The sequence below is a fragment of the Labrus bergylta genome, chromosome 12, assembly GCF_963930695.1.
Source record: "Labrus bergylta chromosome 12, fLabBer1.1, whole genome shotgun sequence".
NCBI lineage: Eukaryota > Metazoa > Chordata > Actinopteri > Labriformes > Labridae > Labrus > Labrus bergylta.
The window spans coordinates 4428701-4451853 of NC_089206.1; the positions used below are offsets into that span (position 1 = coordinate 4428701).

Below are 23153 nucleotides of genomic sequence, written 5' to 3' on the forward strand. Positions count from 1 at the left end.
GCTACATGAAGAGAAACGATGTTTTTAATGATTCATTGTCAGAGTGAAGTTGAAGACAAACCTGTTAGTTGTTGAAGCCTCATGTTAAACTACTGAAGGAGTGACAGGGACAATAAGGCGGAGTAACATGCAGACAAACTCTGCCATCTACCGCCTTCATGTGTAACTGAAACAAATAAACAAAAATCAATTTCAAATGTACCCCATCATGCATAAAGTTGAAGTCGTAAAAAAAAGTGTGCGCACAAGATTTATGTTTTTTTATTTTTTTTATTTTGCCACTTTAGGTCTGAAAAGAATTACGAGAAAAATATTATTTCCAACAGTAGACAATATCGGATTTAATTTGTATCTTAATACCTTAAAACGAGTTTTAAAAAGAGGACTAAATACAGTCGTTATGCTTTAGAAAGGTTGTGAACATGTTTGTCATTATTATGTGTGATTCAGTTGCACTGAAGTCCCAAAGAAAAGCTGTAGGAAATATTAAACACGCTGTTTGTTTTAGCAAAGAAAATCTTTCACGTAGTAAAGTCATTGAATAAAGGAGCTTCTTCAAAAGAAACTCAAAAACACTCAACGATTCTATATTTGCCTTCCCACTCTCCTTTTTTTTAATTTTCTAATTCGCGGGTAGGTGTTGTGTATTCTCCGAGGGGACGTGAAGGCATCATCATCATCATCAAAACAACCGACGTTCGAATCGAACGCAATGGAACGTCAGCGGCGCCTCACGTGGCCGCATGTGAGCCAATGAGAGAGAGCGGAGTTCACCAACCCGGAAAAAAAGGATTTCTTTCCTGACAGGTCGGTTGAGATTTTTTTTCGACTCTGTGTTTTTTGTTGTTGTGGGTGTTTGCAGCGTGTTTTTTGATGACACTTCATCACTTTCCAATGAGTGTTTATTAAAGACGACCATGTGTTTCCTGTATCGATGATGCGTTTGATGCATTTTCGGTTTTTCAGTCATTATTCTGACTTCAGTTCTGTCGCATCGGTTCTGCTCCTGATCAGGTTGTGTTAGTCAGTCAGCTGAGACTGTGACTCAGTGATGAGCAGACACATTTACTGAGCTGATGTTACTCCTCCACTTCTATTCTAATGCATTAAAAAAAACATTTAACCTCTAATATCTGTTGTCCAAGTTTAATTTAAAGAAGTTACAAAGCATGTGTGTGACACAGTCTGCAAAAAACAAATCTAGCCTTGTCTTGTGTCTCCTTCCCAAACAGCTTCATCCAGTCAGTCCATGGATGATCAGCATGAGTCCATTGATCTCAGGTCTCCTCCGGTGGACCCATCAGCGGCTGCGGGACACTGCTGGTTCCCTGGACCCCCTCCTCCCATGTACTCCTGCACCCTGACCCCCGAGCTGGTGGCCAAGGCCCGGGAGGAGCTCCAGGAGAAACCAGAGTGGCGTCTCCGGGATGTCCAAGCGCTGAGAGACATGATACTGAAGGTTTCACTTTTCACAGACATGCATCATAAAAAACAGAAAACAGTCTTTATGTCAGAAAAATGTAAATCAGGAAAGGACAGCTCAGTAAAAAAAACACTAAAATGAGATGTCTTTGTCTCTGTATACCCCCAAACCTCGAGTGATTGGTTATTCCTGATGCTGTTTTAAATTCTCACATTTGTAAACTAAGTTATCTCTGCAAGTGTGATACTGTTTACACCTACGAAGCTGTTCTTAATTATTTACTATGAAACTTTAACCGAACTTGATGATGAGACTGATCTTTTTTTTTAACCTTCTGGAGGGATTCTGGGGTTACCATGCGAGATAAACACCTTTCCCTGCTCCCAAAGTGTGTACTTTTTCTTTTTTTTTCAGCTCTTTTTACGCAGTGTGCATTTAGTCTGGACACACTACTTTGCCATAACGTTTCTGTCTGGGAACTTGGAGATTTAAAACCACCCTTAGATAAGTTGTCTAGATGATTCACTGCTCAGAGGATTACAATACCTACCAGAATAGTATAAAATAAAAAAACCTGCTTGGATTGCGCTCAGTAAATGTAACCAGATAAAGATGGGCATCCTTTTATTTTATCATTCTGCCTTTGACAGACTTGTATTTGAATATACTTGATTTCTTTCTTGAATATAATTCGAGAACAAAGTATGTCTACTGGAACACTTCCTTCATCTCAGATACATCCTGACTTCTTCAGACTTTTCTCTCCTCCTTTTTTGTTTTCATTTAAAGATTACTTTTTGTTTAAAAAAAGGTCACGACATGGCAAACATTCTTATTAAACAAAGGGTTAATGATGTTCTCAGCTGGGTACTCAACTGAAGTTGTTTCCAAACATCACTTAAATACAGTCGTAAATAATGCATTCTAGATTGACATTTTCAGCCACTTTGTACTGTGGGATGGTTATTGTTCAGAGGAGTAAAAACAGAAGGCTTCAGACAGGCAGACTAGTCCAGGTCTTTCCTTAGGCCTTGGTGACAGTATAAAAACATCATCAGACTGACCCTGATGGTATTTCAATGCTCAGTTTTTCACATGCAGCCGACTGAAACGTCTTTTTGCCTCTGATCTGTTTTCAATCCGACTCTTCAGGAACAGCCCAATCTGAGGACGAGGCTGGACGACACCTTCCTCCTGCGCTTCCTGCGGGCCAGGAAGTTCGACTATGACCGCGCCCTCCAGCTGCTGCTCAACTACCAGGCGGGGCGCAAAGCGTGGCCCGAGGTGTTCCAGGACCTGAAGCCGTCCACGGTGAAACACGTCCTGGACCTGGGCTTCCTCACCGTCCTGCCTCAGCCCGACCCCAACGGGAGATACATCCTCTGTCTGCGGCCCGGTGGGTGTCCGCTTCATTCTCACAGGGGAGTTCAGGACATTTGTTGTGAATGAACTTTTCTGTTATTATTGCCTTTCATTTCCCCCTAACACTTGTATTGTGAATTATTCTCTCATAGTTTTTTTTGTATTTGTCTAAATGATCCCATTCCTGTCAGGATCAATTAGTGATTTACTTTTTCAGGATGGACTTTTCTTAATATTGTACGCTGCTGACTCCACTCTCTCTCCGTTTCCAGGGAAATGGAAACCAAACGACTATCCGTTCGTCGACAACGTGAGGGCCATCTATCTGACTCTGGAGAAGCTGATCCAGCCGGAGGAGACGCAGGTGAACGGTATCGTCATCCTGGCCGACTACACCGGAGTGGGAATGTCACAAGCGTCCAATCCGGGCCCGTTCCTCGCCAAGAAAGTAGTGAGCATCCTCCAGGTGAGAATCTCAGCATCTCAACCAGCATGAAGAAGGAAACAGTCAAAGAACAAAATAAACAAAACAACAGCTTCAATTTCTAGCTCCACAACTTAACTGAAAGTGACCCGAAAACATTTCTCTGCACTCTTGCTACCTTGTTTCCAGGGTAACCACAGACCCAGCTTCTTTGTATGTTTTAATGTATCGTGCAGCTCATTAAAAGAGAGTCTAGAGGGCGAGATTAATTAGAAGAAACTCTGACTGCTGTGATGTCATCTGAGGCGGAGTGATACGCATGGTTAAAAGTCTCAGTGATGTTGTGTTCTATCAGCACTCATGGGACGCCTCTCGTCCAATCAGGATACTCGACACTAGCTGTTGTATTATATCTAATGAGCCAGTGACACTTTTTTTGTTAGAATTAGTTGTGTTCTCAAATTGAATCAGGAAAGATGATTTGGATTTTTTCTGCTCAAATGATTTTATTTATGAGTAAATACGTCTGACTTTATAAAAACAATCAAAAACATTTTGATTTACAACAAACTCTCGTGAGCACCGCCTGATGAGCTGTGTCGTGACTGCAGAGTGTTTCTATTTATACACACACACACACACACACACACACACACTCACTCACTCTCTCACACTCTCTCTCTCACGCACACTCACTCACACACACACTCTCTCTCTCTCTCTCTCTCTTGCGCACACACACACACACACACACTCATTCACACACACATTCTTTCTCACGCACACACACACACTCTCTCTCTCTCTCACGCACACACACATACACGCACACACACACACTCTCTCACACTCACTCACTCACACTCTCTCTCTCTCTCTCACACACACACACTCTCTCTCTCTCTCTTGCGCACTCACACACACACACTCACACACACACACACACACACACACACACACACACACACGAGCCACTTGAAAGTTTTGTCGAGTAAGCGCTGTGACTCTCTTCTCGTTTGCAGGACGGGTTTCCAATCAGAATCAAGGCCGTCAACATCATTAACGAGCCGCGGATTTTCAAAGGCATCTTCGCTATAATTAAACCTTTTCTGAAGGAGAAGATGGCAGAGAGGGTAACTACGTCCTTCAATTATCTCTGACTGTTTGAGTGTTATCATGTAGAGTGTGCCTCCCTCTTTCTGCTCAGCCTTTGTAGGAAAAAAAAAAAAGTTTATTTTCAACTCAGAAAACGGAAGAGAAGCTTTCTCTTTCCAGAGGTAAGAAGTCAGAGTACCAGAAACAACAGCACATATAAGATATAAGAAGGCTTTATGTGTGCACCTGAACCAACTCACCATCATTTATAACACGAGGTTTAAACAGAACACTGACATGTTATCAACTGAAAAGTTCTTATGGTGAACTTTTCACTAAATGCAGCAAAAACGGGGGGTTGGTATGGGTGATGTAGGATAAGTCAGGGGATGCAGATACTTTAAAAAAAAGATAATAAACTTTAGCAATAACTGCACAGAAAAGAAGAACATGGAGAGAATTTTTTATAATTTGTTTATTTTAGATAATAATTTTTATTATAGTAACGCCCAAGAGACAAACAAAAACACAAGAGGTACACTTCACCTCTCCATAAAGCCAGGACAAAACAAAACACAGTAAAACAAAGAAAAAAGAAACAAAACAAAACAAAAACGACCAAAAGAAAGAGCATTTTTAATGAAGAATTGAAGATCAAGAAATGGCATATTTGTTTGTTTATGTGTATGCACATGTTTGGATGTTGTTGGGGGGGGGGGGGTCAGGGTCAGGGAAGGAAGGAAAGTCTAAGGGAGAGCATGTTGGCTCGAAAACATCACTTAATAAATCCTTCAAACGGGGAGCTTCTTGATGTGCAGATCTTGTTTTGCTCTCCTCACCTTTAGTGTTTTTTGGATCCAGCTTGAGCTTGTCTTTTTTTATATTTAATCAGGTTAGGGCAGGAAGACCTTGAATCATTTAAAAATATTTTTTTATGCAGGCTTTGTGAAATCAGCAAATATTCTAAAGTATCCTAAGTACCGATACAATTTAATATCATAAAATAACTTTGTTTACACAGGATAAGAATGAACTGAATACCCTGGCGGCTGTATAAGATAAACTCCAGCGCCCTGCAGGTTTCAGCTGGGTTCATTATTAAGAGTGACACCTTTAATACGACATGAAATATTGATCACTTAAAGTAATGAGGCTGTCTGAGACGGATGATATCACCGACATGTTATTGACTCCCCTCTCCTCTCGCAGTACGTCCTCCACGGCTCAGACCTGCGCTCTCTGCACCGAAACATCCCCCGCTCGGTTCTGCCCGAGGAGTACGGCGGCACGGCGGGCCAGCTGGACATGCACGCCTGGTCCCGACTCCTGCTGGACTGCGAGGAGGAGTTCATAGTGGAGTTCTGCCAGCCCGATCCACTAGAGGGCGTGCTGCTCCCAGACTCCATGCTGTTTGATGGAGAGCAGGCCGGCGGGCAGGACAACGACGACACCTTCAGGGGGATCCGCTCTCAGCTCTACTACTGTTACTGAAGCCATCGCCGAGAGGACTCTGTCTGTGGAGACTTTTAAAAGGGCACGTTGCCAATATTAGACAGGATTTATTTTAGTAACAAAGCAGCACTACAGGTGGATAGTCTTTTCTAGTTTACACGTAGCCCAGCATCTAACCCGGGTGCACAGGCAGCTGCAGGCTAAAGCTGGAGCCGGTGCATGTTGGTGTCCTCTGTGGATTCATATCTGGTATTTAAGGGTTAAGTTTACATTCTTAAAAAAGTCATCCATACATTGAATCCGTTTCTGCTTTGGGATACGTCCCTCCTGTCTCACTCCCATTGGCTGTTATGTCAAAAAAACATTTCCTCTACTGACCACACACGCTGGTCTGGGGCTTCTGATGTTAGCAGAGTTTACCTGAGTTATCTGGATATCTGGGAGAAGACTTCCTCTTCTACGCTGTGGTCTTTTTTTTTTTTTTCAGTCTGATAAGCAACTTGAGATGTTCACATGGAGTGGCAACATCCGCAGTGTGATATTACATGCAGATATTAACGAACTGATGAACACAACCTTTCCCTTGAGAAACAGCTGATGGGTTCCTCGATTGCATTTTGATCCAAAGCATTACCGCACATTTACTCACCACCATTGTTTTCCTGTAAACCCTCTCAGACCGATGAGACACAAAGTCTCGCTTCAGTCGACCCCACACACACACACACACACACACACACACACACACACACACACACACACACACACACACACACACACACACACACACACACTGTACACGCCAACCCCTGTAGTTTTAATCCTAAACCTTACTAAGTTGTTTTGTTGCCTAAAACATGCAGTTAGCGTGTGGCCTGCAGGCCTTCTTTAATAAACCTCCGACTACAGATACACTCAGAACTGAAACCAAAACACTGCTAATGGCAAAATCTTTCTCCTCTTCTGCAGATTCTGATCAAATAGCTGATTTTAAAATACTTTTTAATCAGTAATTCAAAGATAGTGTTTTATTTGTTGCCATTTTAATATGTCACTTTGAGAAAGTAAGGTTAGTATGTGGAGTGACATGCACCACGGTGACACACCTGGAGTTAGATCTGTTACCTCTGTACATGGGGCGTCCTCTTTTACCAACTGAGCCAAACCAGGGTCCCTGAAAGTTTGTTTCTAATACACTTCCGATGTGAGAGATGGGGAACAAAGCCACAGTCCTCGTTTTGTTACCTAAGCTTCAGCAGAGTCGGTTCAAATGGGCGTCAGAAACACTAGCTGTTTAAAAACAGTGGAAGTGTCCGATATGTTTCGATACCATGTGGTTTTTTTAAAGCGATACAATCTCCAATATTTGAATGATTCATAGTATCCAAAAAGTTCACCCGCTTCATGAGACAGGCGCCTCAGAGAGGAGTAAATCCATCAAAAAATAGCAAGCAAACATCTGCAAACTGTCTAAATTGCACTATTATGTTGGCAGTGTTTCTGTAATGATGCCTTAATGAAACAAAGACAGTTTACAGGTGTTTAGTTGCACTTTCTGATAACCGAAAACAAGAAACTACCATTATTGGTTGCCTAGGTCTTCTATTTTTGGAATCAAAATCATTTTTCACTGGAATAGTATCAAAGATTATTTAAATTCTGGTATCATGACAACCTTGAAACAGTTTATTTTAACTGTATTGTTTTGCACATTGTTTGGCTAACTGGTGGACTACTGATCCTCCATCTTTTCTTTTGGAAGCACGTTAGAAACGATGACTTTTACTGTCGGTATGATCACATCCAGCAATCACTGTTTCAACGTAAACATAGTTTTCAGACGGTCATGGAAAAATGTGAACTCACCCCTCCACTGCGGAAGGATCTAAAAAACATTTCTTCCGTTTGTTTAGTATCTGCATACCGTCCTTCAGTTTGAGTTTATATATGACTCTTGTACATTCAACTCTTGTTAGCAGTAGATTAGACTCTGTATCATAAATCATGTTGGACTTGTGTACCAAAGCAATACTCTGAAAATGTGTATTTTCATGGTCTTGTGAACGTTACATTTTAAGGCCTTTGTTTAGCTGATGCTCTAGTTTTTTGTTGCTTTAATCTTCTGGGAGGATTATTTTTCTAAGTTCAGTTAAAAATAGTCTGCCTTATGTGTGTGTTTTTTTTTGTTTTTTGTTGGTGACCTTGTTTGACCTGTTTGCCATCACTCAGTCTTAACACAGAGGCCATTACTGATCACACGAGGAGGAGAACATTCAGTCCTGACTTTTGAAAACACGTCTGCTTTTGCCAAATTTCACACCGCGCCATCATGTACAAGATATGTGCAATAATGTTGGATCTGTTTTCTTGCCGTAGCCTAAAGCTCACTTCAATGATTGTTATTTTTTTTATACTTTTATTTTGCGCATGTCTGTGACAATGAGCTGTATTGTGTTACAGGATATTTATCATTGGTAGTGAAGACAGTAAAGTACAACTCATACCGAGGAGAGAGTGCTATTTGTGTCTTGTTTGCTCTGTGGATGCTGATGTTGGCAGAGGGTGGTGGTATGCTGCAGGCTCCGGGGAAGTTGAGGGTATTTTCACAACATAATTGCAGCTTGAGCAACGTTTCCAAAAGTAGGCTCACGGGTCCCTGAAGACATCAGAACTACGGCAGAGGAAGAAGTATTCAGATTTAGAAGATGTAAAGGTCCTTTATTTGAAAAGTACTTCAGTAACAGTGCAGATGTCTTAAGAACAATATGAGCTTTAAGTATCCAAGGATACTAAATTCTATTATAACCTCCATAAAGGAAGGATTTTTATTTTCTTCAAAGGTTTTTTGGGGGCTTTTTGTGCCTTTATTGGAGAGATAGGACAGTGGATAGAGTGGGAAATCAGGGAGAGAGAGGGTGGGGAATGACATGCGGGAAAGAAACCACAGGCCAGACTCGAACCCGCCTGGAGGACCACAGCCTCCACACATGGGGCGCGCACTAACGACTGCACCTATAGAGCAAAGGAAGGATTTCTTGCAGGATTTTGCACGAGACTGAGTGGATTTAATGTCATTTTTCCTGATTATCGGGTAACTTGTCATGGCATGTTGGCAGAGAAGATTTGGCAAGTTTTTTTATGGGTGCAACCCACATTCTCAGCTCTGCTGCTCATCCCACAAATGCATGTTCCTTACAAATGTACCATTTAAAAGGGAAATAACCAGGTTTTCCAATGGTATAAGATTTATTGCCATTGTTGCAACAAATTAATAATCTACCAAACACAAATGTCCTTATTTTTTGTGATATGTTTATGTTGGACCAAATATTCAATCAGCACAACTTAGAAACTACAGCTGTCAGAATATTGTAGGGGAGTAGAAAGAGTAATATTTCACTATGAAATATAAAGAAGTACACTGAAAAATTGAGTACTTCAGTAAAGTTTAAGGCCCTAAAACATTTTCCTTGTATGCAGTATTTGTAATATGTGTGTATGCATGTCCTCTTAGGGCTTCCGTAGAACATATTCCTGACCTTTACATCCTATCAGGTCAAATTGTGCTTAACATGAAATTAAGTTGACTTTTGATTATTTCAGTTAAGAGGTGAACTGTAATGCAAGGCTGAGAATCAGGAGACAGCAAAATATACGCAGGTTAAAAAAAAGCAAGATTAGTGATATACAGTGAATGATGAAAAAAGAATCGGAAGAATCCGATGGATCTGAAACATTTACACAGAACTCATGAAAGTGTTTCTTTTATTAGATTCTGAGTTTCTTTAAACTCCTCAAAGCCGATGCTGCTGGATATTGTCAGGCTGCTGTTTCCATGACATTATTCTTGTGCGCAAGACTTTATTTTTATACTTTAAACTTATTGAGACAACAACAAAGAGCAGAAAAAAATTAAAGGGACACTTCACCTTTAATTTACACATAAGGTTCACTTTAATCCATAAAAGGCTACTAGGGATTTAAAGCCTGTTTCTACTTTAGGTAATTAATTAAATATATGCTGTCTAAAATCATTTTGATAAATGTCATTTACTTTAAATAAAAAAAAAAGAAAATTTTTGGTGCTTGCAATATTCTGAATACAGCCTACTTTGGAGGCACTATCTGGGACTAGAGGAAGAATTGCATTATGGGAAATGTAGGATCCAGCAACTTGGGGGCTTGACCCAAAACACCTGACTTATGGTCCTCTGATCGCAAAAGCTGGAATCGCCCCCTGAAGTCGGAAACTTGGAGGAACTTCAGTAACCTGAGGTAAAATCCAACATGGCCGCTCAGTGCATCAACATGTTGTCATGTTACTTCCGCGCGCAAACTACTGTATCACGTAGCGTGTTGTTATCGTCTCTAGTAGCTAAAAAAAACAACCAAACCAACTTGTTCCTGGAACACGGCCAACTTGGGTGGGACGTCATATGCAGCTCCGACTTCATTTCAAACAGCCAACTCGGATTTTCCGACTTCTATGATCAAAACGAACGCACCAATGCAGCCTTCATAGGACACACAATCTGGGAATAGAGGGAAAATTGCATTATGGGAAATGTAGGATCCAACGTCTTTGGGGATTGTCCAAAACATCTGACTAAAGTCGTGGTATCTTGGCCTTAAAGGTCCCATATTCTGCTTTTTCTGGTTTTATCTGCTCTTTAGTGTGTTTTCCAAGTGTCCTGTGCGTGTTTAGGAACATCTGTGTGCAAAAATTCAAATGCAGCTTCTCCTACGTCCTCCTGTTAGCTGTAGCATTAGCTGCATGTAACGCTCGGTTCTAGCCCCCCTCGAAAAAAATGTGTCAGTGCGACGTCTTGTCAGTGTGAGATCACTGATCTAAGCCCATTGGCTCGTTGTGGCAAGACCTGCAGCTTATGTTGAAATTTCCGAGACGCGTGCTGAGCAACTGACCAATAACGACAGAGCGGATCAGCAGACCAATCAGAGCAGACTTGGCCCACGTGGGGTCTAACAGTGTGGGCTCAACAGAGTACAGCTGACGGACTCAGAGCGGAGAGGGAGCAAGGAGGAGCAGTACATGAAAACAGACACTTTTTTCAGACTTTATCTATTGTGAACGTACAAAAGTAGGAACATAGATTAAATATATGAACCCCAAGAAAGAGCAGAATATGGGCTCTTTAAACCCGATAAATCCTGATGTAAACTGACTTTGGTGAACCCCTGAACTTTATGGAAGAGAAAGGCTAAATTGTTGTAGTGCCCCTTTAATATTCTGCAAATGAAAAGGTGTTAACATGTTTGGTTTACCAGCACACATGGCCACCCCTCCATGTGCAGGGATGAACATTAGACTCATCCGAGGTTCTCCCTGCAAGGAAATCTCACCAGGTTGGGATGCCTGGTGGTTTTGATGTTGGTCTAAATAAAGCCTTCGTGACAATGAATCATCCTTTATAAAAAAAAGAAGATGTATAATGTGTGAGTGTTTGATCTCCTGAGTGCAGTGTGGTGTTCAGCCCACAGAGGAGGAGTGGGAGCCTCCACAGCCTGCCTGTGATTGGCTCAGACACAGCTAACTCCATTTTGGAAAACAGCTGTTTGAAGACACAATCTTTTATTTTTTCCTCTCTCTCTCTCTCTTCTCTCTCTTTGTATTTTGAACGGGTATCCTGAGAAGAAAAAAACACCCAGTGCTTTTTTTTGAACGCTTTCCTCCCTTTTTCATCCACAGTCAGCCTGCGTGCTCCAGTGCTGCGTTCACTGCTGCGGGGTTTTTTTTTTCTCCCCGTTCATCTGCCTGGAAACTTATAAAGGGATCCATGGTGTTTCATTTCCATTGTAACAAGTGGATAGCAGGAGGCGACCCTACCAAGGTTAGTGGCTGTCTGTCTTTCTGTGTGTGTATGTGTGTGTGTGTGTGTGTGGCTTTTGACTGGGGATTTACCTCGTTGGAAAAACGGTTTAGTTTTTTTATTTTAAAGTCTCGGTGAGAAAGGGCTTGGACGTGATTTTCGTGGGGCATTTTCCCGCTAATGTCAGACAATACATCTCTACGCAGACCGGATGGAAACACCGTCTTCTGGTCACTCGGTGTTGGTTAATTTTTAATAACATAATGCATGTCAATTATATTCTCATTTTCCTCGAATGTGTGAGGCGTTCAAGTGTGTCCATTATGCTTTTCGCCTCTGTCTGTAGTGTGTGTGTGTATATATGTGTGTGTGTGTGTGTGTGTGTGTGTGTGTAGATTAAAGGACTGGCATGCACGTCCTTCCCACACATTAGCTGCTGCATTCAGGAGTAGTTAGTTAATGACAGCTTGGATAGCATTTGAAAGCTCTCATCTCACCCTCTTATCGTCAGTGTGTTTTTTTTTTTCATATGCTGTCAAAGCACACATCCGACACCCCCCCCCCCCCCCTTTACAAAATAGTGGTGGGAATTCCGGCTCTTTTCCAGAGTGCCAGATCATTTGGCTCAGTTCAGCAGTAAGAAGCAGCTCTTTCTACGGTGGCCAACAGATGACATTTCTTCTTCAAATATTCCCCATCAAAAGCAGATGTGATCTAAATACATGATGCAAAGTAAAAAAAATACTGATTTACCAAGACATCAAATGCAACAGAAAAAGGCCTATTTCTTGAAAACAGATGCACTCCAGGCCTCTAGGGGGAGCTATTTGAAACTGATTTTATGTAACAAAAAAAAACATTTTAAAGGTCCCATATTCTGCTTTTTCTGGTTTTATATGCTCTTTAGTGTGTTTTCCAAGTGTCCTGTGCATGTTTAGGAACATCTATGTGCAAAAATTCAAAGTCCTCCTGTTAGCTGTAGCATTAGCCGCATGTAACGCTCGGTTCTAGCCCCCCTCCATAAAAATGTGTCAGTGCGACGTCACTGTCAGTGTGAGATCACTGATCTAAGCCCGTTGGCTCGTTGTGGCAAGACCTGCAGCTCATGTTGAAATTTCCGAGACGCGTGCTGAGCAACTGACCAATAACGACAGAGCGGATCGGCAGACCAATCAGAGCAGACTTGGCCCACGTGGGGTCTAACAGTGTGGGCTCAACAGAGTGTAGCTGACGGACTCAGAGCGTAGAGGGAGCAAGGAGGAGCAGTTCATGCAAACAGACACTTTTTTCAGACTTTATCTATTGTGAACGTTCAAAAGTAGGAACATAGATTAAATATACGAACCCCAAAAAGGGCAGAATATGGGCTCTTTAAAGTAAAGAGAGTTTTGGCCACTAGTTGGAAAAACATGCCATGGATATTAAGCAAGTGCTCGCAGAACGGGCAGAGTAAGCGACTGTTAGCTGTTTTGCTAACTAGCTAAACATTGCTACATTCAGGAGCAGCGCCTCTTTTAACAAGGCTGTGGCTGTGTCCTAAACCGAGTACCTTCATACTATTCCTACTAAATACGACGTCTCATTGAGCATGTTGTATGATCTGAAATCAAAACAGGGAGCACACTGGTCATAAACCGCCCCACAATGCATTGCTGCTCTAAGACTATCCAATTGCAGAGCTCGCCAGCGGCATATACAAATAAACGTAACTACATAGCGTACTGAAATACATTTTAATATGCTGCCAAACAATATGAAACGGATGTATAACAGACGACCGTGTGAGCTTGATGCTAGCTTATCCAACGTAGCTCCTAATGGAAATTGGCCTACATCACATGCCCCGTAGTCTAGCATGTTGCTAACAGCATGCTAACGGTCGGGTTAGCATGCTGTATGTATTGTTTGAGTAGTAGGCAGAACGTTAGCATGTTGTTTCAGACTAAGTTTATCCGTCTCTTTTAAAAAGCATTTCTGCATGTTTGATAATTCAGTTGGTCTAAATTTAGTCACAGTAGCTGTGTGGGGGTTTTCATACTAGTTGGACGAGTTGGATTTGAGTTTATGCAAAATAGTTTATGAGCCTGTGTGTTCACTTGTTGCTTTTTGAACTGGCAATGCTCAAGACTTCTATTTCAGAGCTGTTGGCTCGTGACACTTCTGCCTCCCTCAGTGGTGGTCGTAGTTTGTGCTTTAAATAATTACATTTATTCAAGATGGCTTCAACATTGGAAGTTTTAACCTTGAAAATTCGAGCCTTGAATCAGTTTTATCATGAAGTAGAGTGGGCTCAGTTTTAAAGGAAACAGTTTTCTCATGAGACACGCCACTATTACATATTCAAATCAACTTCACCATCTGTTTCCTAACTCGATAAGATAACTAGGCAGCGATGACAGCAGACTTTCTCATGCGATAAACCGCTGCTGAAAGGAGAGGCAGCGTTTTTTTAAAAAATTATTATGAAGGGTTGATTTCTGCACTAAAGAGAGGAGACTGGAGTTCCATGATGATGATGGTGATCAGGGAAAGGACTCAGCTGGAACCCCCCCCCCAACTGTGCGTGTGAGTGTTGCTGGGTAGGGGCCAGCGTTACTGGGCATGAGCACTGGTGAAGATAAATACTGGCTTCTCGCCTGTCTGTGGTACTTTGCCTCACTGTCGACTGGCTGGCTGACTGCAAACCAAAACAGTGTTCTCGCTTGAGCTCAGTGAGAGCGTGCAACGTGTAATCTAGACTTTAAGAAAAAAACAATTCTGCTTAGATTGAAATGCAGATCCAACCAGTGTAATACATGCATGACAAGCGGCCTTAATTCTGGATTGTTGCATGTGTTTGAAAGGGATTGTTTGCTGATTTTCAACCTTATTTCTATTATTCCAATAAGGTATGTTATGCTAAATCCGCTTTCCATTATTGCAGATGTGCACTGTGTCTCTGAGGCACAGCTGCAAAAAAAAAAAACAACCTTTTCTTTCAACACCATGCGCTGCCATTTGACAGACTTGCTCTAGACTTGCTTCCACTCCTTTGCCTTTGATTGTATAGCAACAAAAGCGATGCTACTGACAACAGTTAATGGCATCCTGAAAATATACCAGGAGAGGCTCCGGACAAAAAAAATAGTATATCGGCTCTTCTGAATGAGTTTAAAGGTACGTTATGTTCACCCAGATTGTATGCACATGGTTTTTCCTCACAGTCCATAGTTATTGAAAAAATAATGCATTGCAAGAAAAGCAGTGAATCCTCACATTTCGTTTGATCCCCTGATTTCTCTACTTCTCGTGGCTTTTCTTGGAGAAATCACAACATTAAGGAGCATTTAATTTGTTTTATATTGATGACAAAAGAGTCTGTAATAGGAGGAGAAGCCTTGTGATGTTTCTGTACAATTTCACATATAGCGCCTTCTATGGAATCGCCTTGTGCTGTCTCGTCTCCTTCGCGTCGTACCACCTCACCAAACATGGTCTGATATCCTTCAAAATGGCCAGGGGGTGTGTGTGTGTGTGTACGTGTGGGATCATGGGTGAGTGTGTGTATGTGTGTGTGTGTGTGTGTGGAGAGCAGCCAGAACAGAGGGCGCAGTAAGGCAAGAAAACCCACGGCTACCAGACAGACGCTCATGCCCTGCTGACCTTGAACACAACTCTCTCTCTCTCTCTCTCTCTCTCTCTCTCTCTCTCTCTCTCTCTCTCTCTCTCTCTCTCTCTCTCTCTCTCTCTCTGCTGTGTTTCAATCAGTGATCAAATCAAGTCTGCAGAGAAGGAAAAAAAGACTGACCACTTGCTCACTTTTTAAGATTGCATCTGCTCATGTCTTTTGCAGAGGGGGGGGGGGGGCTGTGAATGTGAATTATTCCTCCTCTTAATCTGTGATACTGTTTTCAGAAAGTGGGAGGATCATCAAGTAATCAGGTCATGATGCTCGCACCGGTTCTGATTATCTGCATTGCTGCATTAGCAACAGCGTCCTCCTCACTGCAACTCCTTCAGTAAATATTAGCTGTATCTGCTCCTGCTGAGGGGCTGCCAACACTAACATGATTATCCTGAGAACATTTGGACCCCTGTATCCCTGCGCTGAGAGCCTGTGTTAAGTATACAGACGGGTGGGGGGGGGGGGGGTGGGAGGCGGTTACTGTGTTGATGCTGACAGTTGTTTTTCAGTAAGTGGTCTTCAGTTTTTTCTCTCCTGTCGGGGAACATTTTCACGTCATCCACTTGAAGGTTGACCATGCATCCTTGTGTGTGTTGCAGCAAACGTTGATTATTTCATAGCTAGTTTGAGAACACTTTTCTTTAACGGCCTGCTTCACAGCTTCTCTGCAATCAGGAAGGAGGGACGCATCATAACAAGCTGCAAAAGCAATCAGACAAACAACAGCCCTCGCTGCTTTGGGTGCATGTGAACGCAACACTCAGGATCTATTTTAGAGTGACCGTGCGGTTTAATGTGTATGTATTTTGTGGACGGGGGATTTTGTTGGTTCAACTCCTCTGACCTCCGACCACATTCTTTGCCCTTGTGTGCAGAGGGGTTTAAGCCCCTCTGTTTTTAGCTCCTCATCTTTTCTGCGAGAGGAGAATGAGAGCCATTATCACCCCGGGCCTTTATGTCTCCTTCACCAGACAGAAAAAAAAGACTGGTGCACAGAGAAATAACTGACCTTTGTGAGAAACTCTTGGTTACAAGAATGACTTAATTTAGTCCGCAGTGTCTCTTTAATTGGTCACATCCAAGCTTAAAAATCTATAAATTGAGTTTCTCAGTGCCAAACATCTGCAGGACCAGATGTATTAACCATGAGCACACCAAAGTTATCAAGATGTTTACTCTTTTTACTCTTATTTTCTATACTATTTTTTTTTTTTTTTTGCATTGTTAAGGAGAGCTTGGAACACAAAAATGTCATTGCCAGCTATGACTGCTTTGCCTGTCATGTTGTGCATTTGACTAACTTAACTTAACTTTGAACTTGAAAATGTTTGACGTTTCAACACATGTTTAAAACTCTACAATCTCATAAAGCTAGTGATTGATGATATCGTAGAGTATCAAAGCTATGTCACAGTTTTAATCTAGAAAGAAAGAAGTCATCATGGTGGGAGCCTGGGACTTCAATTTTTGTTGCCGTGGTATTGAAACAGGTTGGATTTTTTTACTAGTTTTGCACCAAAGTTGTAATATTCTGGTATTGTGACAAGCCTAGCACTCCCACAGTGCATAAAATAATTCCCACAGTTTGATTCATTTTAGAAAGGTTGGGTGTTGTGACAAGTGGAGATCAAATGAATGGTTTGCACCAAAGTCAAGACAAGAAAACAATCGGTTTGGCTGTTGGCAAGTTTGATAAATTGTCTGATATTTTTTTCAGTCTACACAGCGACGTGCGGTTGTTGTAAAATATCCAGAAGAGACTCAAAGGTTTGGGTAATTACACTCTTAACTCATTGATTACGCCCCCTACAGTAGTGATGATGGTTTAGTGACGTTGTCTTTAAAGGTAACTCAGGCGCCATGAGTCGCTAAAGTCATGGCTTTGATTTTGTCTATGTTACAGCTTGTTAGGTGATGTTGGAATACCATTCAGATGTAGCTCAATGATCTGTCTCTGATAAACAAACTGGTTGAACATACTGTAGCAGGCTGATTCATTGATATGAAAACATGTCATTGATGGCATGTCCACCTGTGTACGATGTGCTGGTCACTGTTTAAACACACTGAGAATACTCTTTTTATTCTATGTACTGTATTTTTTTTTCTCGCAGAAGTTTTGTGCAAAGGTGAAAGCACTATAAATGTTTTAAATAAGAATGTGTACAAATCTAACCAGCTGAAAAGAAGGCATCAGACACACTGAATGTATTTGAACTATTTGGAGCATCAACAAAGTCCCACATAAGTACTGAAAAGGACAGGGTGTTGTAAACTAATGTGGATTTTTCAGCCATACAGAGCGTGATGACATACCGTCTGAGAAGTTTCTCAGGACTTTTTGTATACTTTAAAAACTGGGTCATCACTGAAATATACTGTAAGCACTGAGAATTAAAACTGACCGCAGCAGCTTCTGCAACGGATCAGCTCGGTCCGCCTGCGGGGAAGGAATGTGTCATAGTGAAAAGAAAGATTTTTGGGTGGAGTTTCTATTGAAGGTCTGGAGGGTTTTATTCTAAATGGAAAATGGCAAAGGGAATGGTACGCAGACCATGCCAGTGTGAATGACGTGTGAAGACGTGTGAGGACTTGTTTTTTTTATATATATATATATATGTGTGTGTGTGTGTGTGTGTGTATGCAAAGAACCTGCACATCGTAGAAAATAGATGCATCTTTTAAACTTCCATTAGCTGATTCTTTATCGTTCTTTCTCTTATCTTGATCATTGACGTTGATAGCCTGGCAACACATCTGTGTCTCAGCATTTAGTGAGTTGATTTAATCTAAAAGCAGAGTATCAGCCTCTTGATTTAGCTGCATTAGCAAACAGCATCAGTATAAATCCAATAAATGGAGTGAGGTGTTGGGAAAAACTACAAATCTATTTTTCAATTAACTTTATTATGTTAATGGCTTTTCGTCCATTTGAATTGGTTTCAAGGTCTTTTTTTTTATTTCAGCTCAGCGAGTGTTTGAAAGATGATTTGATGAGCGTCTCTTTTCATAAACAGATGAACACACAACATTTCAGATGTAGTGCTTCATATTTCATCCTCGTAACTAAGAAGTGATGTGACAGATAACGCTTGAAAATAAAGGAACAACATGGCCTTCGATGTTCGACGGCGATCACAGGCTTGTTATCGTCTTTCGCTTTGATTTGATGCACTTTGGGAATGCTCAGGTAAATTATTTCCTTGTTTCACTTAAAAGCAGCTCCCAGAGGAGACGAGACGACGAGCACGCTTTCAGGAACAGCAGAGCCCATCATCCACGATAATGTCTAAAGTACACCTCATGTCCTCTTTCTGCTGCTCGAGGAAATCAAATGTGTTAATTACCCTTAATTAGACCAATAAAATTGTTGTGGTTTCACGGCCTGCAGGTAAACACTACATGCTGGTTTCCATTAGAAGCTTTGTTCAGGCTTTTAAAAGCAGGAAACTCCTCACATTAACTCTGCTGGCTGTAGTGAAATAAATCTATCTATATATCTACGACTACCTGCACTACTTTCTACTTCTACACAACTACGTTGAATGTTTTTTTAACCTTTTGGGCCTGCAGCGGGACAGATTCACTCGGCTTGGTGTCGTGTTGGTGGCTCATTCTGCATAATATCTCTCTCTTAGCACCACATGATTGGCTGTTTAATCATGTCAACAGTGTGCTTCCGGACGTTAAAGTCCTGTTCATTTTCTCCATAGAGGATTTGATTGTTAGCCATGATGTCAAAACCAGCCAAGGTAGACATTCCACGAGCTGCCTGAGTGTGAAACAGCGGTATATGCAAAGAACTACACTACCCACGATCATAGAGTGTCACAGCAAGGTCTCTGATTGGTTGAGTTTGCCATTACCATGGCAATGTTTCCCGCCCCCGCCGATAGTTTGAATAGCTAGCTGGTTAGTTAGCTAACACATTGCAGTGTTAATGCTGCCCTGCGTAGGAGACATCTTTATTCTGATGGGAGCTGCAGGTGAGCAGCTGAGGGTGTGTCTGACATTTATAGGTGTAGCCTATTTGCATATTCATAGATCTTTGCATACATAATGAAGCCAAAGGGGAAAAGTGACAAAATAGCGATATTTTGTCATAATGCCATTTTATGTACGCAAAGAAATGACTTTTAGTATAAACAGAAATGACTTCTCCTGGGGGGGTTTGATCAATGACAGAAGAGGAACTTTTAATAAAAGTTTGAGCTGAAAGAAGCTGAAGTGAATAAAAGTAACTTTTCAGAAAAAAAGGGAGATGCAGACGTGTTCTCTGAGAAAGATGAGTCTGGACTCGAGAGCTGTTGTTCAAACAAAGTGATGATGGTGCTCTTTGGTGGGGAACAAAAAAGTTATAAAACAGAAGGCTGTTCTGTCTCAATGTGTGGGCTGTTGTTCCTCTGCTTGTTTTTTAAACTTGCTTTGTCCAAGTTTTTTAGCATTTTGTCATGAAAAAGAAAAACGTCTGAATAGAGGCTTTCCAAAACACTTTCTGGATTCTTTTGTCCTTGTTTTTTTCTTCTTTCTGCTCACATTAATCATCCCTCAGCCCCCCCTACAGAGCGATCTTGTGACCCTTTGGAGGGGTCCAACACATTCTAATCTTACATTTTAAAAAGCAGAGCTGCAGTAAATACTTAAAGTAACTGGCGGATTGGCTGAATGTGCAGTGATGTCATGGTTATCTTTCCATGCAAAGGTTGTAACTTTCACTGATTTCTAGCGAGACTTTGAAGCATTTCTTGATCATTTATGATAACAGGATACTTACAATTTGGGATTCAGTTGAAGTTAAAACCAGTTCAAGCTTTTTTTTGTTGTTGGTGATTTCGACACAAAAATAATTCTCATTTGGTTGAGAAAAACATTAAAGGCAGGGTTGGTCATTTCCTCCAGATGAACTTTTGAAGATTTTAGTTGAAGTTGTCTTTAGGTCCTGACAGAAATTAATAACTCATGTTCTCTGAAAAAGGAACAAAGAAAGTCCGTCATCTGTATCAGTTTGTAAGCCTGTAAAAACTTTGACCAATGTCTGCCATAAGGTACCAATCTGATGAACCAATCACACGCCTCCCTGCTCGCTCTCTACCCCGTCACAGATGACAGAGTTTATACTGTGAGTTTGTCGTTGTGAGTAGTAAAATAGTTTTTTTAACATGTTTTATGATAAAGTTTAGTGTTTCCTTACCGCTGAATGAGACGTAAGACGGCGTAGTTTCTACACAATGGCGCTCGTGCATGTAAGTGAGGGGGCGTGGCTTATGAGGGAGCACAGAGGGGAGAGGGTGGGTGCAGACGGAGCACTGAGGGAATGCTTCTTTCAAAATGACATCAGTTTCTTTTTTTTTTTTAATTACCAACCCTGCCTTTAAGCAGATAAACTTAAAATAATTGTAAGCCAAAGCTCCACATATATTGTCTTTAAAGAAAGTTTCCCCTACACCAGATACAACAGAATATGTAACCCTGCAGTGCATCAGATAAACAGTCTGATAATGTAAGACAACAACAGTTTTATATTGTGCCAACACTGTAGACCTAAAACCATGTGTAGCTTTAACTATGATCTCTATCTGAAGAAGGGTTTTGGATTAGTTTGACTCGAGTAAAGCATCTGACTTCTCCTCGTAGCAGTGCTGACCACATCACCGTATATTTTATGTCCACCACATCAGAAAAAAAAATCCAAAGCTATTTGTCTTGTTCACCGACATGAACATCGGCTTTGTTAGCCGGAGAAAAGTGCAGCGTTTGCCTCCGCTCCTTTTTTAGTGTTTGCTCATGAGGAGGGGACACTTATGTGCCGTCAACTCAGCAAATCGAATCACATGACACCCACATCCTCTCAGAGCCGTGGGCGAGGAGTGTGATGATGATGCAGCAGCCGAGTGGAGTTACTCTGTAAACCTTAGTTTGTTGTCCGTGAGCACACAGGTAAGAGGAGCTTCAGGTTATTTTATATGCAGCTTTAAGAGCTCTTGTGGTTGATGTAGTCAGATCTGAGAGAGCAGGCTTCGGGCTGGATGTGGTTTCTGCTTTTGTGTTATTTTATTACATGGAGGGAGATGTGGTGGAAATCAGTCTCAAGCTCCGGTATCAGAAAGTAAATAAAAAGGTATCAGACCATTTCTACCTGTTGTCACTCCCCTCATGGGCTTTACTGTGTTTCTGTGATTGTTGCAGCCTCAAGTCTCTGATTTCATGGCAGCTTTTTGAAAAGGTTGATTGTTTTGAGGTTTTTTTTGTGTGTGACACTTTGGCTGTGAGCAACTGAAACAAACTCTCCAATGGAAGCCATCTTTTGGCTGAGAGAACTGCTTGTCTTCTGACACCACCTGTGCTCAGTTTGTGAGTCAAACTTTCCCCAAAAATGTGGAAAAAATGTCATAAAATTCAAGAAATGCACTTAAGCCTTGTGATAAAAATTGCAGCTGTTTGCTTCATGGCAAAAACAGAGTTCTCTTTTTCAGATTAAAGACACAGTAACCCTTACACTCTGACGTGTTTACAACATCACGAGGTAAAGTTCATGGAAATCCGTTCTTCTTGGTGACTGCAGACGGTCTTGTATTTTATTCTGGGCTAATTAATTACATTATTGAACGAAGCGGCAACTCACAGTGTTGAAAAATGAAGTCAATGCATTACTGCAAAAAAAAACTGCAGTTCCTCAAATGTCCACTTGAGGCTGGCTGTAAAAACCAAGGAAACCCCTTTAGAGCACATTTTCAAATACCAGTTTTGATAGCAGAAATTAACATGTCACACAGCCTGGTTCAAAATAAGGTTTCAGTCTCAATAGCTACTCTTTAATTTGTAAAAACTTGATTCTATTTAGGCTTAGAGTTACGCCAATATTTGCATATTTATGAGAGTGAGCTTTAAGTCCGCCTCATCTCCACCTCTCTGTCTGTGTCTAGATTGATAGTAAGTAATGCAGAGTCTCCATATATATTCTGTTGGCTTTCTGGCTGCAGCACAGAAGAGGAGGCTGTTTAAGTTTATCAGTTTCTCCCCAAAAAAAAATGAAAACGTTGGATCCAGTGGAAGATATTTCCATATTTAGAAAGCACAATAAACATGCACACATTCCTTCCCTGCTCCTCCCACCCTCCTTGTTTTTCCTCTCATCATCCTTTTCTCTATCCTCACACTCATCATCCTCTCCTCATTTTTCTCCCTACCTCCCTCGTCGTATCTCCTCCTCATCATCATCAGCTCAGGGGTCCTGTTCAGCCTGCAGAGAGTGTGTGTTTGTGTGTGTGTGTGTGTTTGTGTGTGTGGAGAGAGAGCCTGGGAAAAGAGAGAGAGAGAGGGCATAAACAACAGAGCAAACAAACCACCTGCGTCCTGCTGAGGTCTCGTGTTGTTAAATGTGTGGACAGAAATAGAGGCGGGCAACCTCGCAGTAGAATTAGTACAGATAGAAGGGACAGAGGGAGCCAGCACAGCACTTACTCACAGAACAAACTGTATTACAGATGAACAGGAACCTTTAGTGACACCTGAGGACTAATGGTAGAAGGGAAAACCACCAGTTAGTGATGAACAGATTACTCCTTAGACAGCACTTGAATCTCCAATTAATGACAAAAAAACAACTTTCAAGGTGTTGCCAAAATGTCGATTTTGCATTTTTCACAATTTTAGATTTTTCATTTCAAACCACAGGATGATGAATTTAGAACACGCTTGTATGATGATTCAAAAAACAGCTTTTAAGATGCAGAAAAACTTTGATATTTGGACAGTCAACATGACTTCTGTCTTTAAGGCATCTAAGTACTTGTATTAAACCTTGTTTTAAAGAAGCTCCTTGGCGCCGGTAGCCTAGTGGTTAGTGTGCACGCCCCCATGTACGGAGGCTGTAGTCTTCCAAGCAGGCGGCCCAGGTCTGAGTCC

The 23153-nt window shown here is 41.5% G+C and overlaps 2 protein-coding genes across 5 annotated transcripts in view; both read left to right on the forward strand.

The window, feature by feature from the left end:
* The first annotated feature begins 1232 nt into the window (after positions 1-1232).
* ttpal (tocopherol (alpha) transfer protein-like) lies at positions 1233-8264 on the forward strand. The gene is made up of 5 exons (XM_020650295.3): positions 1233-1459; positions 2576-2819; positions 3058-3251; positions 4232-4342; positions 5514-8264. The coding sequence occupies exons 1-5, from the start codon at positions 1250-1252 to the stop codon at positions 5793-5795; spliced, it is 1041 nt and encodes a 346-aa protein (XP_020505951.1). The 5' UTR covers positions 1233-1249; the 3' UTR covers positions 5796-8264.
* A 2965-nt stretch (positions 8265-11229) lies between these two features.
* Positions 11230-23153, forward strand: part of pkig (protein kinase (cAMP-dependent, catalytic) inhibitor gamma) — a 28734-nt gene continuing 16810 nt past the window's right edge. The window contains exon 1 of one of the 4 annotated variants that reach the window (XM_020650299.3): positions 11230-11605. Coding sequence is in view for 2 of the 4 variants with exons in the window: in XM_020650297.3 (XP_020505953.2) it covers positions 14091-14149 (59 nt within the window). In the remaining 2 variants the exon portion in view is untranslated. Of the gene's footprint in view, positions 11606-13104; positions 14150-21043; positions 21186-23153 lie in introns of those variants that run through there. The other 3 variants (XM_020650297.3, XM_065961315.1, XM_020650302.3) reach the window with 3 other exon arrangements.

What these genes read in the sequence shown, in the direction of transcription:
- ttpal (XM_020650295.3), top strand. Translation starts at nt 1,250, where the DNA reads ATGGATGATCAGCATGAGTCCATTGATCTCAGGTCTCCTCCGGTGGAC. An exon ending in CATCCTCTGTCTGCGGCCCG is followed by an intron (nt 2,820 to 3,057) that starts GTGGGTGTCCGC and finishes CTCCGTTTCCAG; the next exon opens with GGAAATGGAAACCAAACGAC. An exon ending in AGGAGAAGATGGCAGAGAGG is followed by an intron (nt 4,343 to 5,513) that starts GTAACTACGTCC and finishes CTCCTCTCGCAG; the next exon opens with TACGTCCTCCACGGCTCAGA.